Source organism: Desmodus rotundus, chromosome 5 (assembly GCF_022682495.2).
Source record: "Desmodus rotundus isolate HL8 chromosome 5, HLdesRot8A.1, whole genome shotgun sequence".
Classification (NCBI taxonomy): domain Eukaryota; kingdom Metazoa; phylum Chordata; class Mammalia; order Chiroptera; family Phyllostomidae; genus Desmodus; species Desmodus rotundus.
This window is the reverse complement of record NC_071391.1, coordinates 165,099,298-165,124,189: the sequence shown is the minus strand read 5'-3', so window position 1 is coordinate 165,124,189 and position 24,892 is coordinate 165,099,298. Positions and strand designations below refer to the sequence as shown.

The following is a 24,892-nucleotide window of genomic DNA, read 5'->3' as shown; positions in this document are numbered from 1 at the left end:
GCAGGTGAGCACTGGGTGGATTTCAGCCCCTCGGCCGCCTGGACAGTCCGGCACCGCCATCACCAGGCGGAACATGGTCTTTCACAGCTGGAGGGCTCTGCGTGATGGGAGAGATCTGAGGTGTGTCACATGGCGCCTTTATGTTCTTAGGGTAAATACCTCACGGTGTTTGTTCTCGGAGGTGGGCTCTTGGGCTCTTTTGTGCCCCAAAGGTGGACTAGCCAGATGGACGAGTGTGCTTTGAAGGCAGTGGCCCAGGGCAGGGGCCACGGGCGGGAGTGTTTCTGAGCTTGAGGAATGTCACCCGCCCTGCCCGAGCAGGGAAGTGGGGCTGTGCGTGAGCACAGCTGGTCGGGAGCCTGGGGCCAGAATCTGGGATCTGCCACTCTTGACCTGGGGACTGAGGGCAAATCATTTCCAGTCTGCAACCCCAGTCCCTAACATGCTCACTGCGGAGCACTGAGCGGACCGCGCGTGTCTGCCGTGTTCCCGGATGAGCTGCAGAACAGGGCTTGGGGAACGGACGTCCAGAACCGGGACAGCTGGTCTGCAAGTCCCAGATGCTGTTCGGCACGATTCGATCAGGAAACAGACAAATCGGGACCCGCTGTCTACCAGCAGCGGGGCGGGGGGAGCACAGCCCCCATTTGCTTGACTCCTTGTCGCGGGAGGAAGACCCTGTCCTCTTCACGCCAGCGGGACGGGCAGCACCCCGCCGACGCCGGTCCTCTTGTTTCACCTAGTTACCTGGGCAGTGAAGGAGGGACAAAACAGAGCAGTTTCTCCTTCAACCAGGTTTTTTAAACACTTCCTGTCTCGAGGGGGAAGGAGACAGTAAATGCATCAGGAAGTCTCGGTGGCGGACGCCACGCTGGGAGGGCTGTGGGGTCCCGTGAGGGGGTGGGGCAGGTGACAGAGCAGGCGGTGGTGTGTGGGTGGTCAGGTGATGCACACATGGGGGATGCCAGGACTACAGGCCTTCAGGCTTTGGAAGCAACGCTTTGCGGTGTTATCATCAGGGCTGTCACACTGCTGAAGTGACAAGGGATTCTTCAGTCGAGTCCAGATTGTCTCCTAAACGCGGGGGCCCTTTCATAGTCCTTGGGCCCATGAGACACGGGGAAATGGCTGCCCGCCCTGGGACGCAGTGCCCGAGCCGGGGCACAAGGGGCAGTTGCTTATCGGCGACCGGAAGTGAACTCGGGTTGTGATGGAAGAAACGAGCGTTCGGGGTCAGCACAGGAAACGTACTCGTCACAGATGCATTGCAGAGTCCGGGTGGGCGCCTGCTCCCTCTCCTGCGCCCGTGTGGGCAGATGGCAGATGTCACTGCGTCCCCATCTGAAGACAGGGAGACGGGCGTGGCTCCCACCGCCAGATGGATTGCAGGTCTTCGTATCGGGTCCCAGCACGTCACCTTGGACACTCCGGGCCTCCTGTCTGGCCCCCGCACCTGACCTGTCTGCTGGTGATGTGACGCAGTGTCTGCTTCACAGAGAGGGGGGCCTGAGCTCAGGGGCCACTGAATTCCCCCAGCCAGCTGGTGAACAGTGGGGGAGCCCTAACACCACGTGGACCTGACCTTCTCTCCCTGCCCCGGGCTCTAATGAGGACATATCCGTCCTCTGTCCCTCCTTCCTGTGGCCAAGGTCAAACAAAGCCTTGAGGTTGTTCTCACTGCTCCCTGCCTCTATCTCACACCCGTGCCCGAACTGTCAGCACATCCGAGTGACCTTCCTTTCAAAGTGTATCTAGGGGTGACCGCTTGTCCTCAGGCCTGTTTGTCATGCCCCCCGCGAATGACCCCCTGATCTCCGGATTGTAGCAGACCCCCCTGAGTGGGTCACACAGCCTGCTGGTCTGTGGGGCACCCCAGACACAGTTTTGGCACCGACTCCCCCTCCCGGCTTAATTTCCCACAGAACACGCGGTACTAGCTAACACGCCATATGCTTTGCCGACCGACCTTATTTATTCATCTTCCACCCAGAGCGTAAAACGGAGGGCAGGCATTCTGATCAGCTCTGTCCACAGTCACCAGGCCCTCATGGGCGCAGAGGCGTGTGGGAGCCAGAGTGAAGGTAAGGCATTGGTCCAGGAAGATACAGTGACAGGCCATGAAGGGTCACAGGGTCACTCAGTAGCAGCACTGAGATGACAACAAAGGTTTCTGGAAGCTTCAGAGGCCTCTTTCGTCCCCACAGAGTGCTCCCTCCTCTGCTAGTCTCCTCCCCATGACCCCAGGGGCAGACAGGCCCCAGGCCCAGGGGTATCCAGGCTGTTGCCCCAGCAACAAGGCTTCTGCCTGGCCCCTTGAAGGAAGCAGTCCGAGCCCGTCCTACCAGCATCCAAGCTGACAAACGGGCGCTCCCACAGCAGCCTTGCCATTCACCAGAAGTGACAGGAAGCAGCAGGGACAGTGCCAGTGGCAGCATAAACCTGTCTCCACACCCCACAGAGGGACTTTGTGGGGGCAGAGTGGAAGGTCCATTCAGAGCAGGGGTTGGGGTGCGACTGCTCCCCATGCTTCCTCCCAGACGTGATGTACGCAGCTGCTCACGGCACGTTGTCCGTGTCAGAAAGAACGGACCTCGAGGCAAACTATGCCGCCAGCGAGGTTTGGCAGGAACACGTTATCAGGTAGACGGGGGCGGGGCTGGGTGCAGGTGGGGTGGCTGTGTGACCTCTTAGCAAATCCCTGAGCAACTGTGAGTTCCGGAATCGTCTCTGAAGGATGAAGGAGGCCAGTGTTGCCGTAGGCAGGCGCTAGATGTTAATAAAGGAGAGAGTGGAGGGAATTAGATGTCGAGCTTAACAAACTGGGGCAGGAGCCCGTGTGCTTCCCCAGGAAGCTGCAGCCTCACTCCCCAGGGGGCCCCAGGACTGGGCTCCGCCAAGGGGATCAGTGCTCCTCCTCCCCTCACCCTCCAGTACAGGACTGTTGGGGGTGCAGGGGGAGGTGCTGGGCCGCAGAGGCCTGTCAGTCTAACGAGGGGGCGGTCCCATCAAAAAGCCTGTGAAAGCCTGGCAAGGTGATTGGTTCTTTTGAAAAAGCACCTGGTCCATCCCAAACCCATGCTAATGTAACCCCAGGGGGACAAAGAAGCAGCTCTAGCTCTCTCTCTCTCTCTCTCTCTCTCTCTCTCTCTCTCTCCCCCTCTCCCCCTCTCCCTCTCACACACACACACACACACACACACACACACACACACGTGACCTGTACACACCCCACATGTTGGCACACTCTCTCTCACCCAGGAGCACACAACCATGTGGGCCTAGCCGCTACCAGGGCCCGAGGTAGACAGCCTGGGCTGCAGAGGACAGAGCGTCAACATGAAGCAGAAACTGGACACTGGCTTTTGTCTGCTGAGGACACGGTGGACCTATTCCATGGTGGGACAGATGGAGATGGGACATTGGAAAACCTGGGGGCGGATTTCCACTAATAAGCCATCTTGCCACACCACCGTCTGCAGTGAGTGGGTCCTTGGAACGCCTTCCTCACGATCCCGTGGCAGAGCCTGAGTTCCACCCACAACACCAGGACTCCTGCAGCCGTGAAACGTAATGGCTGTGTGTTTGAATGTTAAAGCCCCACTCACTGGCGGGCAAGTGTGGTGTTTCAGCGGGCAAACTGGAGCTGAGATAATAGGCCCTTTGTGTCTTCCTCTGCATTTTGTTCCCGGACGGGGGTCTGAGAGCCAGGCTGGTCCAGGCCATGTGGGGAGCCAAGCGTCAAGTGGGAGCTGTGGAGCCTTTGGTTAAAGGGGGGATGTGGACGGTTTTATCGGATCTCTGGGGAAAGACCGAGCTCCCCAATGGCCATTTATTTCCCAAGCCGAACCACCAGAAGAGGAGCAGCTTCCAGAAGCAAGTGTGCAGGCCTGCTGAACCAGAGCTGGGGAGGCAGTGTCTCAAGGCCTTAGCCCTGGCCTGCCCGGAAATTTCTCTGAGGCCTTTTTCCGTGGGGTATTGTCATATTCTCATGGGGTGCCCTTTTCAGGGACACCCCAGCAGCAGCAGGAGCCTTCCTACGGGAATCACCCTCGTGACCTCTCCCCAACCCAGACTTTGCTGGCAAGGGGCCCACAGCCTTGGAGCTCTGACAGGGTGGGGCGCGGGGCTGGGCCTGCTCTGGGGAAGCCACTGCTCCCTCCAAGTGAGCGTCCCCTCGCCCACCCTAGGGGTTTTGTGTCCCGGGGCTGATGCTGTGCTCCCCAGTCAGAAAGTCCCAGTGATGGAACTCCTCCTCCCCCACCTGCGCAGGTGACGGAGAGTCCTACAGCACACACTGGCGTTTCTGTGGGCTTATTGGGGTTTAAACGAAGTTGTTTTTAACAATAAACTCTGTATTTTAGGGTCCTTTAGATTTAATCACTCCAGACTTAGCATTAGATTTGGATGAGGAAGCCGATGCGCGTGCTCAGTTCCCACAGGGAAGCGTTGCAGGGTCACGGCAACATTGAGGGGGAGTGCCCAGTTCCCACCCGCTCCCTGTCCCCGGAGGCGGACGGCCCCCAGCTCCGTGGACGCCCCAGCACCGTGGACGCCCGGCACCATGGACTGCCCAGTACCGTGGACGCGCCCAGCACTGTGGACATGCCAGCACCGTGGACTGCCCAGCACCGTGGACGCCCCAGCACCGTGGACTGCCCAACACTGTGGACGCCCCGGCACCGTGGACGCCCCGGCACCGTGGACTGCCCAGCACCGTGGACGCGCCCAGCACTGTGGACATGCCAGCACTGTGGACGTGCCCAGCACCGTGGACGCCCCTAGCACCGTGACGCCTCCGACCAGAGCGGCATACTTGTTACCACTGACGAACCCACAAGGAAACACCCTTCTACCCCTAAGTCCACGGCTCGCTGTCTTTGTCACTCAGGCTGCCGTGACAACGTGCCATACGCCAGGGGGCATAAACTACAGGAATTCACTTCCTCACAGTCCTAGAGGCTGGGAGGGCAGCATCAGCCTGGCGCCGTGGGCTGGTTTTGTGAGAATGCTCTTTGTGGCTTAGAGGTTGGGGCCTTCTCCGCCTGTGTGTGTGTGCACGTGTGTGAGGGAGATCGTCCTCTTTAATCGGCAGCGGTCCTGTTAGACTAGAGCCCCGCCCTTATGACCTGTGTAACCCTAATTACCTCCTAAAGTCCCTGAGGGTGAGGGCTGCAACGAGGGGATGCGATTCAGTCCCCGGACTCACGTCAGGGCTCACTCGTCGCACGGTGCACTCTGGGTTTGGACAGACGCGAATGGTGTGCACCCACCGCTGGGCACCACACGGAGGAGACTCGCTGCCCTGAACGGCCCCCGTCTGTCCCTTCCTCCTCGCTGCCTCCACAGTCGTGCCGTAGACTTGGCATCACACGGGCTAGAGCCTTGCACGATCGGCTTATTTCAAGTAGTCACAGGCATGGGACGGTCCCTCGGCGTCTTTTCCTGGCTGGAGGGCCCAGGTCCTTTAAGCACTGAGTAGCGTTTCGCTGTCTGGAGGCCCCTCGGGGTCTTCGCCATCACCTGCTGAAGGGCGTCTTGGCGGCTTCGGAGCTTCGGGGGTTATGAATAAAACTGCTGAGACCAGGCGCTCGCAGGGTTTGCGTGGGTGTGCGTGGGCACCGGGCGGCACAGCTACAGGAAGCAGCCACGTTTTACCACGGAGCTGTGGAGCAGTGTGGCCTTCGGAGGAGCGAACTGCCAGCTCCTTCCTGACGTGGCTAAGTCAGCTCCTCCGCAGTGAACTTCCTGCTCCGCTCCTGTTCTCCCGTCTCCAGTGGCTGTGGCGGCGGCTGACAGCTCCTGATGACCGAGCTATGGCCTCCAGCCGCTGCCCACAGGGGGTCACTGAGGCAGGCCCGGCAGGCCCCTGGGCAGAGGTGGGGTCCGTGTCTCCTGCATCTGCACTCTCTTCGAGCTGCACCCAGAGGGGGTTGGGAGGGGCCGGCAGCGTGGCTCACGGAGGGTCCCCGGGGTCATGCAGACTGCCAGTTAGCCGCCAGCTCTGTGCGCTGGAGCAGAGGGTCTCACCCTCTCTGTGCCTGGGTTTCTTCATTGGTAAAACCGGTCTGATAGCTCACCCAGAATGCACAGATGAATGGCGTGATGGTGGGCAGGAAGCAGTCAGGCTGTGTATTTATAAATCTAGCTCATCAAGTTGGGGCGACAGGCTGACTGTCACTGGGGGTCGATTGGAAGCCATACCTGCCCCCAGTCTTGAAAAGGAGTGAGTGAGAGCTAATATGCAGAGTCCACCCAGAGCCTGGTCGACGCAGGCTGTGTAGCTGTGTTTCGGGGGCGATGTGTTCATGGGGGCTAAACCCCGTGGGCTTTGGCAGCGCGTGGAGCTGGGTGGGGTGTGCTCTCGGGCGGGAAGATGAAGACCAGTGGTCGTCAGGCACTGTTGTGGCTGAAACACCCTGTACGGCGGGAGCGAACACAGGCCGGTGCGTCCCCCCCACTCCTGCCTGAGGTTCAGGTTTAGTAGGTGTGTGCCGGGAAGTCCCAGGCCTCACCGGGGCTGCTGTTTTGGGGAGCATATGCTGAGGACCACCGACAGACCCCCTGTCCCATAGATTTGGGCACGGGGACCACTGAGGGCCTCTGAGGGAGCGGGGAGACTTTTCGGAGCACCGGGGACTATTGCTGGGTGGGGGGTTCAGACATGTGGCGAGGGAGGGGCTGGGGAGCACACGTGGGTGATGCTCAGCTGGCTTTCGGAGAGCAGGGGCTTTTTGGAGGAGGTCATGGGGGGAAAGGGGCCAGTGACTGCTGACACCTGCTTTCTCGTCCTTTACTTTCTTTGAAGGTGGGAGGAGGGAAACCCACCGAAGCCCACAGCCCTACACCCCGGGGGCTGGATGGGTCTGGTCCAGGAGCCACGTCTGCCTTGTATGAATCAGCGGGCTGCCTCCCTCCACGGTCTCTTCTCGCTCCCAGCTCTTTCTCCGCGTTCGCACACCTCTCCCGTCCCAGCCCACGGGGTGCTTTGCACACCCCCAGCCCTCGCTGAATAAGCCACTCGCCTCGTAAACATTTTGAATTCCTTAGATTGAATAATGCTAATAATTGACCAGATGTGCTTAAAATAGTTGGTTGTTTCGTGTGACTGGACATTGACACTGGGAAAACAAAGGCCACTTGTCTGTGATGGTGCATTGTGATGCTCTTAGCAAATTCCTGGTCCCAGTTCGCAGCTGTTCGGCGTTCACCAAGCCACATTCCGCCCATCCTGTGTGTAGGAAGGTCCGTGATGGGCTTAAACAATAAATATACACTCTTTTTTGGGGTAAAATATGACCTATTGTTGGCAGCGTTTAAGTCACGATTTTGAGCGCACCTCGGAGGGGATCTGCCCTGGAGGGGGAAGAATGCAGGGAAGTTGGGATCTGACCCCGCTGGAGAGAAACTCCCAGCTGGCCGGGGGTGAGGGGCCGCTGGGACGTGTGCCCAGGGCAGTGGGAAGCCACCCAGTCTCCAGGGCGAGTGGAAACCAAGAAAGGAAGCGAGAGGTCAGGCCTGCAGTCCGGGCCAAGGGTCACGTCTTCGGGGAGGCTGTAAACAGGAAAAGGGGCCGAGCTGCCCTGGGAGGAAGCTGGGCACGACCGTGGTGGAGAGAGATGGGCTGTGGCTCTCGGGAGGGACTCACGGTGGGTGGGCTCCACGAACCCCCTGCGGAAGGGGCGAGCCCTAGGTTTCTGCCCTTCCGAAACACATCTGGGGGCAATGTTCTGGCCTGGACCCCACTGCCCAGCGGGGGGTAAAGCACCAGGCTTCTGGAGGCTTCCTTTGCTTCTTCCAGAGAGCACAGCCATCAGCCTAAACCACCCCCAAAACTGAGTTTATCAGTGTTCCTCCTCTCTGGTCCGTGCCAGTTCAGGTCCCAGGCCTTAGTCCCAACACGTGATCATGACTTGCCCTTTGCAAGCAGCTAATAGGCCCCAGGAATATTAAGTGTGTTCTCGTTCCCCGCAAGTGCACCTGGGAGGCGGCGGTGGGTGGGTGAGGTTGCACAGGAGGGGAGAGAAACTGTCATTTGTAGAGGTTACATAATTTCTCCAAAGTCGCATACCAAGTAGCTGCTCAAGGGTGTGAACCCAGGTCGGCTTGGTTCCCCAGTGTGATCTCTTGCCCGAGAGATGCCGCTCCTGGGGGCCTCGGGGACCTGACCCCAGGACTGTTCCAGGGAACTGACAGCCCGCCTCCCCCCAGCTCTCGGACGGGAAGCCAGTTAGCAGCCGCTGCCCCCTGGGGGCCACTTCCAGTCCTGCGTGTTTTCCGGAGCCGTCGGTGAAGGGTTGTGTCCTTCTTAGGGCTCGTTCCCATTGTTAACCCAAACTAATTGTCACCCAGATACCTTACAACGTCGTCCCCCCATATTTCAAAAACAACACCAAGCAAAAACCGTACCTGTCACTCTGTACACTGAGCCTTAAGAGACGTTACTGAAAACAAACCGTCAAGGGTTAACACAGAGAAAAGGTGCAGAGACACGTGGAGGAAAACAGATCGTGAGCCTGGATCGGTCCAGAAGGCTCCTGTGGGTATCCGGAAGAACAGGAGCCACAAGAATGCACCCCAAGGTGTGGGGGGGTGAAGCCAGTGAAGTGCAGTCAGGCAGGTGAGAAGTGTTGACCCCAGTGCACCCAGCACCCCCAGATCACAGGGTGACCCCCGGGTCGTCGTCTGAGTGTTTGTTGTTGTTAGGCCAAATATAAGGCTTGTTTAAATAATCCGGAAGGTTCCAACTAATGCAGACCTTACCTGAAGTTTTGTCAACGAGCTGTTTGCTGACAGCAGAACGTGCAGTCACCTTGGACGAGGGTGCTCGGGCAGTGGCGCACCTGGTGGAACCACAGGGCAGCGGGCGGCCGAGCCCCGGGCTCTGTCGCCGCTCTGCTGGGGACCCGATTGCGGTTGTGTTTTTAGGACCATCAGAGGTCGGCCGCCTGAGAGGGGGCGGGCACAGACCCTGACACCCCCCTTCCCCCTTTCGGAAGCAGGGTTGTGTGGGGGAGATGCAGGGATTCGGGAGGGGCTGCTGCTCCTGGGAGGGGCACTGACAGGGGAGTCGGTGGCCTCTCCCCACGCTCGCTCCCTCTGTTCCAGTGTCCGCTCTCCCCTTGCGCTGGCTTTCCTCTCCTGCTGGACCCTGTGGTTTTTTGCCGGGGCGCTGTGTGTCCTCTGGTCAGGGAGGACAGGCCCGAACCGTTTGCTCTCGAGTGTCCTTGGCTTGGGCAGGTGAGGTCTTGCGTTTCACCAGCGGATGCAAGCTGCTCAAACCGTTCGGCCTTGTTGGGTTTTCTTGTCTCAGTTTCCCCACCCCACTGACCCAGGGATTTTCCTGGCTTCTTACTCCCCGGCCTCCCTGGACGGAGACCGGGCCCTCCCACACGCCGCCCAGTCCCTGCCCCGAATCCTGACCCCAGCCTCACCGTGGTTCACCGACTGGCTCAGCTGGAGGCCAGTTTGATCCCCTCCACAGCTGTTCTAAACCGGTCCCTGGCGGCTGAGGCTTTGTTCCCCCAGGCTGGGTGCTCGGCGGGTGGGAGACATGTTCCTCAGCAGCCCTGGGAGGGATGAGGGAAGGGTAGAGACGAGGCGCGTCTTTCGTCGTTTGGAGATTAGACTTGAATGTCACTGTCAATGTGGGGAAGGAGTCCCCCACAGACCTAGGCCAGGGGACTCTGACTAAGACTTCTCAGAGGACCCCAGGGAGTCCCCTGAAACCCTTGGCCCATCCGCACCACTGGGCCCCCTTCCCGCTGCAGGCAGCAGCCCTGACCTGCCCCAGTTCCGACCCGGGAGCGACGAGCGTCCGTCCCACGGCCTGACTTCTCTCGTTGCAGGCTGCCCGGCCATGACCACGGCGTGGTACCGGCCCACGTGGGACCTGGCCCTGGACCCGCTGGTGTCCTGCAAGCTGTGCCTCGGCGAGTACCCGCTCGAGCAGATGACGACCCTCGCCCAGTGCCGCTGCATCTTCTGTACTCTGGTGGGTGTTTCTGGAGGAAACTTCGGTTGAAAAGAGTGTCAGGACAAGCCTTTGATTTCGTGTTTACAGACGCCAAGCCAGCCTGTGACCTCACTTTTGCAGGTGGCAGGTCACTCCCTTCCCAGGCTTCCCCGTGCTGATTGGGACTCCCTGGGTCACACCCCCTGAGCCCCCAGTAGAATTCCACCGCAGGTGCCCCTGGTGCAGAGGCTGTGAGTTCAGCAGACTCTCCGGAGCTGGCAGGGTGATGCAGCAAAGCTGCCGTGGCCCGCGGCCCCCAGCCCACTCTCTGCACAGGGAGGCCTTGCCCCACCTCATATCAAGTGTCACAGCCGAACGCTTGGGCTTGTAACAGCGCTCACCCAGTGAGGGCGCACCGCGGGGCCGTCCGGCCGTGCCGTCAGCTCGCCCTGGCCTGCGGCTGACCTAGATGCAGTCACAGTTAGGGTTTCTTATGAGCAAGCCTCATCTGGGGCCCGTGATCTGCTCGTGATGGTTGGGGGGACTCATTCTATCGGCCCGACCCTGACCCAGTGCTGACTCCTCAGAGAGGGAAGAGGAGTGGGTTGGGTTTGTTTTCAGTGCAGTTTATTTAATTTTTCTTTCCATTAAGGAATGCAAAAAAAGTCCGAAAAAGAACCACGTTTTTTAAAAAATATTTTGTGTTTTATGTATTTATTTTTAGAGGGGAAGGGAGGGAGAAAGAGAGGGAGAGAAACATCCATGTGTGGTTGCCTCTTACACGCCCCCTACTGGGAACCTGGCCTGCACCCCAGGCACGTGCCCTGACTGGGAATCAAACTGGCCACCTTTTGCTTCGCAGGCCGGTGCTCAATCCACTGAGCCACGCCAGCCAGGGTGAACCACTTTCTTTAAACTTAAAATTACCAAAACTGTTTCTCCCGAGTGGCTGTCACTGCTGTACACAGGCCAGCCGCCTGTGTGGGCGTGTCCCTGTTCGGATGTGATGGTCTGTCTTCCTGCCGTCTGCACGAGACGTGCTCTCCATTCTCGCCCGCACGTCACGGAACTCACTCCGCAGGTCTCGTGGTCTCCTTGGGACATCAGCTCATTCGGTGTCGTCACCTCCGTTTTACAAACAAGGAGACCGGGCTTTGCAAACATTTACGTCTCTGCCTTCTGCCTGTGCCCGACTCAGCGTTCTGCGGGGCAGAGTCCTGGCCCCCAAGCCCCTGGTCTCCTGAGAGCCGATCAGTGATGCTCACTGGATTGGATCCCGTGTTGCAGTTGACAGGCCAAGAAGTGTTCCTCCTTAGGGCCTGGGGGAGGGACTCCCCCTGGGGGACGGGACAGTCCTGGCAGGTTTGGGAGCTGAGGAAGGCTGGGAGGAGAGGGCGCCGGGGCAGGTGCAGAGACAGAGCGGCGGCCATCGGCACAGAAGGGGCTCCTTTCCCTTTCCGGAGGGTGAGACAGGCTGGCGGCACGGGTCCCTGGGTGAAAAAATCAGCTTCGTGCACACGCCTGTCTCCCCCCAATTGAGGCCAGTCCCCCATCCTGGCGCCCTTGCTGCAGTCTGCTGCCTGGCAGGCCCCTGCCGTCCTGGAGGGCGGGACTTGGGTGCCCTGGCTTCGTCTTCTTCCCCTTGACAAGCCCACACACCCAGCCTTTTTACTGGGGGGAGGGGGGGAGGCCTTCACTGTTTGTTGTTGTTTTGGCTTCTTGTTTGTAGAAAATAGTAGTAACAATAAATAAGCAACTGTAATTCAGATCGAGTGCTTAATTTAAACCGGGGCTGTGAAAGGAGAAAAAGAGCACTGGTTTTTCAAAGAAGGGCTTCCGGGAAACAGCGGGGCAGCTGTGATGTTTTTAAGGCGTTTAGGAAAAGTTACAATGTTGCAGGCAGTGGGGGGCTCTTCCTGCAGCTCAGGGGAGGGGAAGGAGGCACCTGTGTGCTGATGGCCTCGGGAGGAAGGGGCGTGCACTCCAGGGCTCTTGCTCCCTGCATTACAATCGCATAATTACCTATTCAAGGCCCTTAAGTAAATGCCTGCCAAAGACTCCAGGAAGGGCGGAGGGCTGCTGTGAGGCCATTTCCACCCTGCGCCCGAGGTCAAGGGCTGCAGGCTTCCTACATACGCCCCTAGGCCTCGCCTCTCCCTCCTAGGGAAGGACCCTTGGGACCCACACACTGTCTCCCCGTTCTGGGCACTTGCCTCAGCATCCCAAAGCTGATCTCCCAGTTCCTTCCCAGAGGCCCACCAGGCCCTGTAGCAGCCCTGAGGCCCTGGAAACCCGCCTCCGCCCCCCCTATTGGCAAGATACCCCAAGGGGCGCACCTCTCCTTCTCCCAAGCCCCTTCTGATTCGTGAGAGGTGAAACAAAGAGCCTCTTGGTTTGCCCATTTGGTGCTCTGTGGGTGGGCGAGGGGCTGAGCGGCGCTTTGGCAGTGGACCGCCGGCACCTATGGCTGAGAGGGTAGAGGGGAGGCCGCACGTCTACTCGCACCAAAGTGTCTGTTTGCCCATCTTTTCCTGCGCCTTTCCAGACTCCTTTTCCTACGAGATCGGAAAACACAGCTCGGGCATCCTGGCCCACTTTCTCTCTGGGGGAAGACTGGGCTCGTTTTCCCCGGCTGCCAGGGCCGACTTGAACCCCCTCTCTTCCAGTGTCATACACAATTGGCTCCTCCCAGAGCAGTCATTTCGTAAATGGTGTCGGCGCCTTCTGGCAGAGCTTGTCTTGGGGTGGCTTTCGGCCAGACTCGCTGCCTGTCCCAGGCATGTGCTGGCCTGGTGGCCTCGCATGGTGACGAGCAGGCTCGTCGGCGCCCCCTGGGTGCACGCCTCCTGCCAGCATAATCGCTGTGTGTTGCTTCTCGGGGAGAATAAGCACCCTGTTGGGACCCACCGTTCTGCACGGTGCAGAGGGAGTCCTCTGCATTTTCTCGGTCAACGGCGCCTGTGGCCCCCAGACACCCGGTGTAGACAAACTTAATTACGGGAAGTAGAACAGTGATCTTGTTGCTGAGGTTTTCATCTTTATTTTTGTTCTTTGCCTGGGATGGTGAGAAACAGGTCACACGGGCAGACCGCAGAGCGTGTCAGTTACATTCAGTGAGCCGGTGCCCCGTCCTGGGCGTGGTGCTAGGGGGACAGACATCCCTACCTTGTCGTGGAGAGAACCGTGGCCCAAACTAGTCCAGGACCTGCCGTGGCCTCTGCCCGGAAGGACGAGGGCTCCATGTGTCTGCCGAGCTCCGCAGACCATGGCCTCACCCTCTTTCCTTGGGTTGGACGAGGCCCCAAATAGGACATCCCCGTGACCGCCCCTGCAGCAAATGGACCCCTGGTGCAGGGCTCAGCGTAGTGTCTCCCCTCGGGTCACCCGGTGCCGCCAGAGGGGGCGCAGGCCCGACAGAGGCTCTGCGGGACCCCCTCCTGCTTGCCTTCTGCCCTGAGACCTGGGGCTGGTTTCCATGCACTTCCCTCTTGACACCGAGCTGCCTTCTCCCGCCCCAGACGGGGCTCCCGGGCTGCCGGGCTCGTCCTGGCTCCTGAGGGGTTCTCTTCACGGTTCTTGGGTTGGCGAAATGTAGGTGATCCGAGGACAGTCTCAGATCAGGGTCCCTGCCGTCCCCAGACCTCTGGCCGGACCACGGAATGAGCTGCCACACAGGGACCTCGGTCATGCACGCCACCTCTGCCATCGGCGTGTGATGTCACCACGCTGTTCAGTGCTCCTGAGCAAAGCGCTGGAAAACGCACCTTCCGAGGAGCCCCTTGGCTTCTGTTTTTTAAAGAAATTGCCGTCTCGGGTCTTTCATGAGTGACTCTTTTTAGTTTGATAGAATGGTGAGAATTACCACATTACCTATGTAAATAAAATACACAAATTATTACCTCTGTATTGAACGGGTACTACTGTATTTTGCCATGTATAATGTGCACCCGTGTTTTTGGCCCAAACTTGCGGGGAAAGAATCTTTCGTTTTAATTTTTTTAAAGATTTTATTTATTTATTTTTAGAGAGAGGGGAAAGGAAGGAGAAAGAGGGAGAGATATCAATGTGTGGTTGCCTCTTGCACGCCCCCTACCTAATTCAATTATTTATTTATTTATATTTAGATACTTGTTTTGTGTATTATAAAGGAATTTTGGCATTTATTTTTGAACATACTCGGGTACAAGACATTTTATGTAACAAATAATTACAAAATATAAGAACAGATACAAAGTATTTCAGGTACTACCCATGTATAATGTGCATCCTTATTTTTCCCTCAAAAATTTGGGCGAAAAAGTGCGCATCATACATGGCAAAATACGGGGTACTTTTCCAGACTGTTTCTCTTGCATAAAGTTCTTCCACCTCCACTATGAGTAAGTTAAATCATCCAAACTCCCGGGGTGGGGGGGGAGTGAGGCTGAGAGAGAGACTGACTTGTCCTCGCCATCGAGCGCCTCGGAGCGGAGGCAGGACGTCCCCCTCTGCCCGTCCAGCGTCCAGCCCCCATCTCCGGGTTCCTGTAACACGGTGAAAGGATTATGCATTTTGGGAGGTGGAGGCTTAGGAAACAGCTTTAGGCTCTTCCTGGTGAATTGCTCTGACAGTATTTCACAGTGTAATTGCGACAGCCAGCGAGGGTGTTATCCCAGGAGAGCTCCTGGGGCTCTGATCAGACGTGGGGTTGGAGGTGCTGGGGAGGGAGATGTTTCATACCTTGGCCCAGGTTCCTATGCCCCCTGGGTTCCCAGAGTTTTTGTCACAGCCTGTTTGGGCGGGGAGCTCACCTGGGGAGGGCCGTATCTTCCCTTCTGATTGTGGCCTCTAATGAAAATACTTCTTAGGAGCCTGGGCTCTATGACTAGCAGGCTGCAAAGCAAGAGGGATTGGGTACACGGCCCATTAACTCTGATAGGAGATCAGCCTCCCACTGGACCTCTTTGACTAACCTCGGTTTGCGTCTGTGCGGGGCCTATGTGAGAGGACAGGTGGCTCCCAGCTGGGCGCGGGGCTGGGCTGCCCCCGGCCTGGGCCCTGCCTCTCTGGCTGAGCTGGGGACTCCGCTTTCACCTCTGACCGATAGAAGGGTCACACTGTTCCTGTCACAATGGACACTAGCGTGCACTTGAGCAGGGTGACCTCCGGCCCTCCCTCCCCAGCTATCCCCTTGCTGACAAACTTTCGGGCCTTGTCCCCACTGGGGTTGTGAGTGGGGATCCCACCTGTGCCCGAGTTCTGTGCACCAGAAAGTGGTCCCTGGCTCAGAGGGTCACCCCATCAACAGGGTGAGTGAAGAAAACCTCTAATTGGATGGTAGCTCCGGGCTACACGGTGAAAATACCAGCCTGTACTGGAATGTGCTTAAGGGGTTGTGGGGTTTTTTTAATGCATCCCTGTACGTTCGGCCTCAAGGACGTGCAGATGTTTACACACCTCTCTGGGTTTTCTTTCAGTGCCTGAAACAGTATGTGGAACTCTTGATCAAAGAAGGATTAGAAACTGCCATCAGCTGCCCGGATGCGGCCTGCCCCAAGCAGGGCCACCTGCAGGAGAGCGAGGCACGTACCGGGGAGGACAGCGCGTCCTGTGACCAGGGGGGTGTGGGTTCCATTTTGGCCGAGTTGCATCGTGGTCCAGCCCTCAGCTTGTTATGCTCCTTGTTTCTGGTGTTTCTCCCTCAGATCGAGTGCATGGTTGCGGCTGAAATTATGCAAAGATACAAGAAGCTACAGTTTGAAAGAGGTGGGTGCCCCAGCAAGTTCGTTGGTTACGAACCCCGTGACAGAATCCGGGCAGCTGGCGGGAGTGTTTCTGGGAGATAGGAGGGGGCATCATTTGGCTACAGCAGTCTGAATTCTCTGAAGAGCTCAGAGTCGGAAGGCCTTTGTCGGTCACCTGGGTGGTGGCAGGAGCGGTCCCCGAAACACAAGTGTTACAGGGACCAGGGACGGGTCCTCATGGGGGGGGGGTGGTTAAAGAGATGCGTCAGTCTTCAGCCCAGCAGTTTGAGGGCTGAACTCTCAGACCTTCACTGAGTTTAAGAGACGCAGAGGCCTGGACGGGAGGCCTGAGGCCGAGCCCAGGAGAAGCAGGCACTCACCCTGCCACCACCCTACGCAAAGCGTGACCTTTCCCTGCACTCAAGGGCCAGCTCCCGCAGGCCTGGCCTCCTGGGGGCGGAGTGTCTTATCCCAGTAAGTTTACATCAGCCCTACAAGGTTGTTCTTATCTGTGAACTGACACCCCCGAGGCTAACTGACTCACCCTGATCTCCTTCTCCAGTGGGTGGTGGGGCAGGGTGGGGTGTGAGCTTGATCCCCTCCCACCCCACCCTGCACAGCCCTCCAGGCTGGAGCCCCGCCTGTCCAGACCCTGGGGTTCCCCAGCACCCCGGCAGGCGGGCCGCGTGGAGCAAGGCATGGAGTGTGCGCAGGGCAGCTGTGACGTGGTAACAGCACTCCTGAGGTGATTCTGCAAGCCTGACGCTGTTTGCAGGGCAAGGCAGGTCTTCATCTTTGGCCTTGTTTATAGATTTGTAACCAGGGCCCTGGGCTCCTCTGGAGGACTCACATGTGTAGGTAAAACTTCAGGGTGAACAGGCCAGATTCTGAGATTTCCAGCTCAGTGTGCAGGAGGGCAGGCAGCAGACACTCCCCCCTGAGATCCAGCCCTGGCTCTGGTTTCCAGGAAAACCGCCCACGTGGGAGGGAGCGAGGGATCGACCGAGGAGAGGGTCAGGGGCCTCCTGGTGAGCTAAATGTGGAAAATTTCCGTGTGTGTATGTGGTTTCTTCAAGAAATGCTAAAGATACTTCCTCTTGAGGATTACTTCTCAGAAAAAAAAGGAATGAGTGGCCAACTTAAGAAAACAGAAAACGTTTTTGATGGCATTAAAATTTCTTTTCCACAGCTTGTTTATTTAAACGGCATTTATCATTTGGTTTTGACTGTTTATAACTTAAATATAATGCTGTGTGATACACAAGTCAGCCTGTACAGCTATAAAATTGATTAATTTGGATTTCTAAGACTTTCAGGCTCTTTGGAAAACATTTTCCCGAGAACCTCAACAGAAAGTGGCAGTTATTTGGGTTATAAGAAAGTGAACTTTCGGTGACACTGAATTTAATTTAAAAATGCAGCTGGGTAGATATTCCTGCCCCATTTTAGCTCTGATTTCTCAGTACCTTGGCTTTGTCAAAAGGTTTTTTTTTTTTTCTTTTGCATAAAAATGAACCCAACTTGACTTAGGTAAAAAATACACCCGTCAAACCTATCACTGTAAAATGTTTTGCCACATTAAAAGCCAGAACAAATGGACTCAGACTCAATAGGACTAAAGACTTGTCTGAACGTCCAAATGTTAGAGCTAAAATACAGCTCTTGTTTGTGGCCAGTCCTTGGACAGGCTCTGAGATACGGTCGGAAAACATGTGTGGACTTGAGCAATCCCTTTGAAAGGCCCTGGAAGAAAACTCAGACCGTTCCAGGGTTTTCTGAGAACTCGATTTCTCCACATGTCCTGTGGCTGGTTTAAGTCGCAAATGCTGTCTCCATGAGGTCTGGAATGCCTGAGCTGTAAAAGCTCGATTTTAATGGGAATGCTCCACTCCTCCAGCCGGTCTTCGGCAAGCAGGCAGCCGGGCAAGTGTGTGAGGGACGTTTTTTCTCTCAGAGCCCCTGCCTGCCCGGCGGGAGCTTCCTGGAGGCTGGCCAGGGACAGTGCAACGTCCTCTCTGGGGAGCCCCCCTGTGTACACCCAGCTCCCGTGGGAGCACCGACCCTGCTGGGTTGCAGGTGTCATACCATGCCCACCTCTTCTGAATCCCCTGGTGCCCAGAGACAGGTCCCCGGCTTCCTGGGACCCTCACCCCCGCAGGCATCGCCGCGCCCGTCAGATGAGGCCAAAGGCAGGCCTTGGCGTGGGTTTGTGTGTTTGAAGGACAGAGAAGCTCAGAGATGAAACACCTTTCCTGGCCCAAGGCAAGGGCTCCTATCAGTGATGCTGCCTCCCGGTTGCAGCCCGTGCACAGACTGTTACGGCCGTACGGGGCCTCGAGGGTCGCTGGGCACATGCCCGTTACCACGTGCTTCCCAAGGAAAGGCCAGGCTTAAAAAAGGAAAACACCTTTTAAAAAAAGTCTTGGGTTTTTATATAGGTAAGGCTTTTAGGAACCTGCTACAGTAAGCTGTTATTAATATATCTTTGGGAATTGGGGGTTCTGATTGGCTTCTGCTAGTGCGCCAGGAAATACCCTGCTCGCCTTGTTTGAAACTACATTATGTGCACTTACGTCCACAGAGGTCTTAGATCTGTTATAATGTGATGTCTAGGACATTAGATACGCATGTGACGGGTGAATGTAGCTGTGTGGGCACATACGGGGCGGGGCGGAAGCAGGTTCACAGTGGCGAGTATGGGAAACACTGTTTATTATTCTGGTACTGTTGTTTATTAATTATTGTACTATTTTCCATACAAACAGCTGTAAACCTACTTTGGCCCCATCCAGAGAGAAACGCTCTCTGGTGTTGCCTAGGGAGGGTGGATTTCCTTTTTTTTTTTTAAGAGAAATTTTTAAAAGATTTTATTTATTTATTTTTAGAGAGAGGGGAAGGAAGGGAGAAAGAGAGGAGAAACATCAGTGTGTGGTTGCCTGTTATGCGCCCCCTACTGGGGACCTGGCCTGCAACTCAGGCATGTGCCCTGACTGGGAATCGAACTGACGATCCTTTGGTTCAAAGTCAGCTGCTCAACCCACTGAGCCATACCAGCCAAGGTGGATTTCCTTAGGGACCTTGCACACCTGACTGGCAGTGCTCCGTGGTGGGGATGCTGATGCAGAATTCACTGAAGCCCGGGGCCGTGTGCACAGGGGTCCCCGTGCCCTGACGTCTGTGTACAGTTGTCGGGGTGGACAGAGCGTTTGCCCATCACCTGTCCCGCAGGGAGTCTGCCTGTGGGACAGGCAGTGCCATGCCACAGCTGCAGGAGGACAGAAGTTAAGTCGTTACCCTGGAAACCGTAACTGGGCCCCCTCTCCCCTGCATGCCATACTGTAGCTGGGCTTCACACAAGAGCAGGCAATGGCCACGCCTTTGTGCGAGGAGGGTGAGGCCCTGGAGTGCGTGAGGAGACAGCACACGGCTTGGGAGCCAGGTCCCTTCCTGAGGTCGAAGGCTCCTCGGAGCAAAAGGGGGGCTGGAGAGCAGTGGGAACCAGGAGGGTCTCAGCATGGGCTCCCAGGTTGACCAGCACTAACCTTGGTCAGTGCCAGGTCAGAATTCTCTCCAGGTGCCACCTGGCGTCGGGCACGCAGCACCCACAGCCTGCAGGGCCCTTCCTGGGTGTGCATACCCAGTGGTCCCCCCAGACGGAGCAGGGAAGGCGGGGGGCTGTGTAGTGAAGTTCTCCAGGTGAATCGGAGAAGGGAGGGACAGGGCTGCTAGGTACTCTGCGAGACTCCGATGCCTGAGGAGGACGTGGGCGTCTCCCCTACACCGAGATGCTCCCGGCACTCCCCGCAGCCCCCAGCACCCAGCCCGGGCAGCCCTCCCTCCTGTCGCCTGCCCCCTCAGCTCAGGCCGGCAGCAGGGAGCTGCTGCGTGCACGGTCTCTGGGGCAGAGGCTGCGTTTTTCCACAAAGCCGTCTCCTCGGGTCTGACAGCCAGAACCGGTCTTGGGAAAGCAAACGTTGACACTGTGAACAGCTAACAACAGGCAGTTTTTCCTCCTTGACTCACCAGGGGGGCATCACGGTTTTACGTTATTACAGTGAAGATCGATGAAAGAGGAGCACATTTTCCTGGATTCCAGAGTTTCTTTTTATTATCAAGTTGTTCTAATCTTCTGCCAGGCCTACCAGTTCGATAGTGTTACGCCATTGATGAATACACTTTAGTAAAAAAGGCAGAGTGGGGAGTTAGATTAGATCAGGAGCTGGCCAGCCATGACCATTGGGCCAAGTGCACCCAGCCCCTGGCCCAGTGTTGTCAATAAAGTTTTATTGGCACACCCACCTAGGGATCACCATGGCCGCCTCTGTGCTGCAACAGCAGAGCTGGCCAGTGGGACCGAGTCCGGGTGGCCCTCCCAGGCTGGGATGCTCACCGCCTGCCCCTTTGCAGGAAAGGTTTGCCAGCCCCTGGAATAGACGATGAGATTGTTTCAAGCTTTTCCTAGATGGCTGACTCTGGCTTCCCCACTGAACTGGGGGACGTGGCGGACACTCGTGTCCTGTGGCAGCCTGCTGGGTGAGGCCACCTCCAGCCCCAGCCCTCGCAGGTCCCCAGTGAGGACAGATCCCCTTTTTGATGTGGGTGAGCGGAGCCCTCCCTGGCTGCCAGTTGGCCCCACAGCCCAGAAGCACGGCCTTTCATCGTCCTCCGAGTCTCCCCGGCAAAGTTCAGTCGTCTCGGGTTCCCTCCCCGAGCTGCCCTGCTAAAGGGCTTAGACACCCGCGGCCCACTTGCAGGCCTGGAAAATGGCCCGGATGCTTCGCGGGACACCAGCATTCCAAGGTTTCCTGTCACCGCTCCCTCCACTGCCCCTCACTGAGAGTTCTCTGGAGTCACATCACAGGAGGGCTGAATGAAATGCAAAACCAGGCTCACCGGGAGGGCAGCGGGGGACCCATTGTGTGAAGGAATGCGGGCAGCTCTGAGCAAGGATGTGGAGAAACGGCAGCATCTGGGTATCCTGTTTTCCAAACCACTTCCGGGCTCATTTCATTAAATCTGGCTCCTTAGTACCTTGACCTCCACCGGATGGAAGACCCCACACCCCGCACACAGCAGTGAGCTCAGGGCTGAGGTGCACCCCGGGAGGCCGACGTCCCAGGAGGATGAGCCATCCGATGTCTGCCCGAGGATCTGCCTGAGGGTCTGCTGTGCATCTTGCTCTGGGCCAGGCTGTGAGGCCGCCGGGCTGATGCACAGGCCTGCCTCAGCAATCCATGTCCTGGGGAGGCGGTGCCCAGGCCACGGGGTGCAGGCTCTCAGAGGGTCACGGGGGCCACAGGCATGTGGGGTGCAGCAGCCGTGTTCCTAGGGGACCCCGGGGTGTCTGGAGCTGGGTCGGAGGCAGGGATGCCTGGAGAGGAGGAGAAAGCCAGGTGGGCGCCTGCTGATGACTGTGCTGACTAGACGCCCTCCTCTGAGACCTGTCCCTCTCCAGACCTGACCTGTCCCTCTCATCCCCTGTGCTAGAGGTGCTCCTGGACCCCTGTCGGACCTGGTGCCCAGCGTCCACCTGCCAGGCTGTGTGCCAGCTCCAGGAGATGGGCCTGCAGACGCCCCAGCTGGTGCAATGCGAAGCCTGCGACACGGAGTTCTGCTCCGCCTGCAAGGCCAGCTGGCACCCCGGCCAGGGCTGCCCCGAGGCCGTGCCGGTCACCTACCTCCCCGGGGAGACCAGGTAGGCTCAGTGCACGATGTCGAGGGGGAGGGCTCAGAGAGGGGGGAGGGAGGGGGCTTCTTCCCTGCAGATGCCACAGGGCAGACATGGCAGCACCCAGATCAGCGCCCCCTGCTGAGTCTCGTTCACACCTGGGTTGGCCGGTTGGTTTATTGTTTAATTTTGAGAACTATTTACGGGCGGGGTGCTGTGCAGGGCCCTGGAGACGCAAAGGGGCCTGGGCCCCGAGCTGCACTCTGTCCGCCTGGAAAGACAGACATGCAGACGGTTCCTGTGAGGGGCTCTGCGTCCTGAGATTTTCCCAACACTCTGCTATTGAAGGTGACCCAAAATGGGGTGCAGGAGCCAGACGCCGTGGGCGGGAGGTAGCTTTAAATACCAGAAGGATCCCTGACAACAAGTTCCTGGGGGCCACATCCCCTGAAAGGCCAAGCCTGTCAGGAGAACATGGTCAGTCGCTATTGTGTTCCCGCCTTCCTGTCCCCTCCTGGCTCCGCAGCTGGTGCCCCGGTGGGCACTGTGCACCATTCTCTGCACCTTGAAATTTGGTGGGTTGGACCATGGGGAAGTGATGACATTCACCTCTTCTTTTGCTGAAAGACTGCAGTGCCTATGGTTCCATTAAGAGTTGGCCTTGCACTTGCTGAGACCGTGTTTCTAACAGACAAACCCCCGCTGTCCACCCCGGGTGTGGTCGCCAGCTGGTCCCCATTCCCCTCCCCTTCCACGTTCGGCTGCCCCCACCCCCACTCCCCACGACCTGGCCCGCACAGAGACCCCTGGGTGTCCCTGGGGCACATCCCTGCTCTGTCCCAAGCACATGCTGGCACTGGTGCCTGGCACGTCCGGCTCTGCCCCCTCCTGTTTCTGGGACTCCTCATCACCCCGAAGCCTGGCTCAGGTCCCTGCCTTTGTTCAGCTCCTGGGTTCCCAGGGCAGGGCTGCAGACCCCGCCCTCCATGTTCCCGCTGGAGCCCGTCTGTGTTGATTGCGGCGCCTACCACATTGTGTCCAGTCCCTCTGTTTACCTGGCTGGTCCTTCCGGACGCCGAGGCCTGCCTCGGTTCGACCTTTGTCACCCCAGGTCTTCGCCCGGGGAGGGGCGCTACCCTAGACTGCTGGAGTCCTCAGCACTCCCGCCTGGGTCCCTGGTCCTGAGGCCCACTGCAAGGTGCCACTTGTGACCTACAGTGCGCTCAGCTCTTTGCCTGTAATAGAGTCTGCTTTTGCAAAACCCAGTCTCCCCTTCACCCACGGTACCAAGCAGCACCTGGCCAGCTTTGCACGCGTGTCACGCCTGAGCCTCAAAGACACTGCGGCATGTGGACGGTGGTGGCGCTCTCAGAGTCCTATCTGCCTCTGTACCTTTACGGTCATCGCATTTCAAGCATAATTCGAGGGCCAGAAAGTGCTGGAAAACTGTTGTTCATACCAGCTAAATGTCTGTGTGTGCTGGAAGCCTCAGAACTTCCATGGTGTGACTGTTTCTGTTTGAAAACGTCCCCCGGGGAGACTCTGTCCCTAACGTGGCCTCTGTCCCTAACGTGGCCTCTGTCCCTGGCGTTTCCTTCAGAACTGCTCGTGAGTCCCATGAGAAAACCGGTTCCTCTGCTTTAAGGTCGCGCCTTCCAACCAAAGCAGTGTGATCGAGGCTGGTTGTCACGCGGGGTTCGGTGCCTGCCAACTTCGCAGGAGTCCTGGTCACCTCCAGCAGGTGTGGGCCCTGCCCACCTTTCGGCCGTGGTTGGATGCAAGCTGTGTGGGACGGACCTTGTTCCTTCGTCACACCTGAGTACCTGTGTGACCTTTCCATGAGCAGCACAGAACCTTGCTGCCGTGTGTCAGGCACCTCTCCCACCTGCTGTCGCGCCCGGTGCTTGTCACCCCGGGCTTCTCTCCTTCCTGCTCTCTCGAGGAGACTGAGGCCCAGGGGCAGCCGCACGGTGGGTTTGTAGACGAGCTGGCACTCGGCCCAGCTCTGGAGCCGTCCAGCTGAACCCTGCAAACCCGCCAGATTCTGCGGGAGGCACTGTGAGCACAGGCCAGGGAGAGCTAGCGCAGCAACCCGTGTGTTCCTGTGGCATTTTTCCCCCTGAAAGCGAGAGCGTGTATAAAATGGATGAGCCCTTCGGAAAGCATAAAGACACACGGATCACGACACAAACGTTGACTGTGACCCCGGTACTCAGATTCCTGCGTTCTAAGCCGTTTGCCATGTTTTCTTCTGCTTGTCTGTACTTCTCTCTAGATTGGGGTGTGTGCACATGTTGCTCTTTTCCCCCCAAACTGAAGGGGCCAGTTCACAGTTTTGGTGGTTGTTTCCCGGAGTTCTCGTCTCTGGTTTTGCTTTATCTCATTTAATAACGAGCAGCCCCGGCCGCTCCAGGCGGGCAGTGCTCCCAGCCTGGGGCAGAGCTCGGGGCCTGCGGGCGGGGCCCTGACAGAGCGTGTCCCTGCAGCTCGGCTTTCAGACCCGAGGAGGACGACGCGCCCATCAAGCGCTGCCCCAAGTGCAAGGTCTACATAGAGCGAGACGAAGGCTGCGCCCAGATGATGTGTAAGAACTGCAAACACGCCTTCTGCTGGTACTGCCTGGAGTCCCTGGACGTGAGTAGCGCCCGCGCCTGGCGCCTGCCTGCGGGTCCCGGGCGGGCGTGCTGGGACGCTCGGGCCACCCTGGCCTCGGAGCCCGGGAGGGCTCCCTGGGACCTTACATGCACAGAGTCTGTGCGTAATGTATATATTTACATGCAGACACGTGCATCCTATGTGTGTGTAATGTGCATGCTTATATGCACATAGACAGTCCGTGTGTACAGTCTCTCCATGTCTGACACATACAAGGGATACGTCTGTAACTCTGCACTTTACCGTATTCCGGTACTTTCTGACCCCACAGTCATTTACACTGTAAAAGCCCCTGAGAGTGCGTCTGGGAGAGAAGAAAGGTCCTGTTTGAACACGCTTTCTTCTTGCTCAGGAGGCGTGTCCCGTGTCCCCGCTCTGCTGCTGGGATGGCCGGCAAAGCCCAGACACAGGGGAGGGGAGTGGGTGAGCCCCAGGGAGAGGAGCCCCTAGCCCTGGCAGCAGCGGTCCTGTGGACTGTGCTGCAGGTCAGGGGGTGTGAAGCCCGCCGGCAGCCCCGGGGAGGAGCAGGCTCCGCTGTGGGATGGTGGAGGCATAGTGACAGCGAGGTGACGGCGGACAAGCCTGCGTTCACCAGGCAAAGAGAACAGGACGTGATGAGGAGGAACAGAGAGTACAGGGCCTGAGCTTGGCCAGAATGTGAACTTGGGGCCCTGATGAGGGTCTCTGTGCTCAGCTGAGAGGGATGGCCTCTAGCACGGGGACCTTGCCTCCCAAACTCTGGCCCAACCATGGGAGGTTGTGAGCTGGGCCCACCCTAGACCCACGGGCCCAGGACCCGGCATTTTCCATCAGCTGTTCAGGTGACTCACGTGAGGTCAATTTGTTCCTGTCTGCAAGGGGAGCTCACAAACGGCTTCTCATCTGGGCCGCGCC

At 57.9% G+C, this 24,892-nt stretch overlaps 1 protein-coding gene and 1 long non-coding RNA gene across 10 annotated transcripts in view; one reads left to right on the top strand and one right to left on the bottom strand.

Annotated features, from left to right (window-relative positions):
• Window positions 1-24,892, top strand: part of RNF144A (ring finger protein 144A) — a 72,583-nt gene that overhangs the window by 38,401 nt on the left and 9,290 nt on the right. For 8 of the 9 annotated variants that reach the window (XM_053923941.2, XM_045189567.3, XM_053923939.2 and 5 more), the window contains 5 exons: window positions 9,846-9,991; window positions 15,409-15,513; window positions 15,637-15,697; window positions 21,163-21,370; window positions 23,830-23,977. In XM_053923941.2, coding sequence (XP_053779916.1) covers window positions 9,846-9,991; window positions 15,409-15,513; window positions 15,637-15,697; window positions 21,163-21,370; window positions 23,830-23,977 — 668 coding nt within the window. Of the gene's footprint in view, window positions 1-8,854; window positions 9,238-9,845; window positions 9,992-15,408; window positions 15,514-15,636; window positions 15,698-21,162; window positions 21,371-23,829; window positions 23,978-24,892 lie in introns of those variants that run through there. The other variant, XM_024552440.4, reaches the window with a different exon arrangement.
• On the bottom strand, window positions 9,132-9,893 carry LOC139440940 (uncharacterized). The gene is made up of 3 exons (XR_011651273.1): window positions 9,782-9,893; window positions 9,432-9,566; window positions 9,132-9,269 (listed from the first exon to the last, which is right to left on the bottom strand). It is a non-coding gene; the product is annotated as an uncharacterized lncRNA (long non-coding RNA).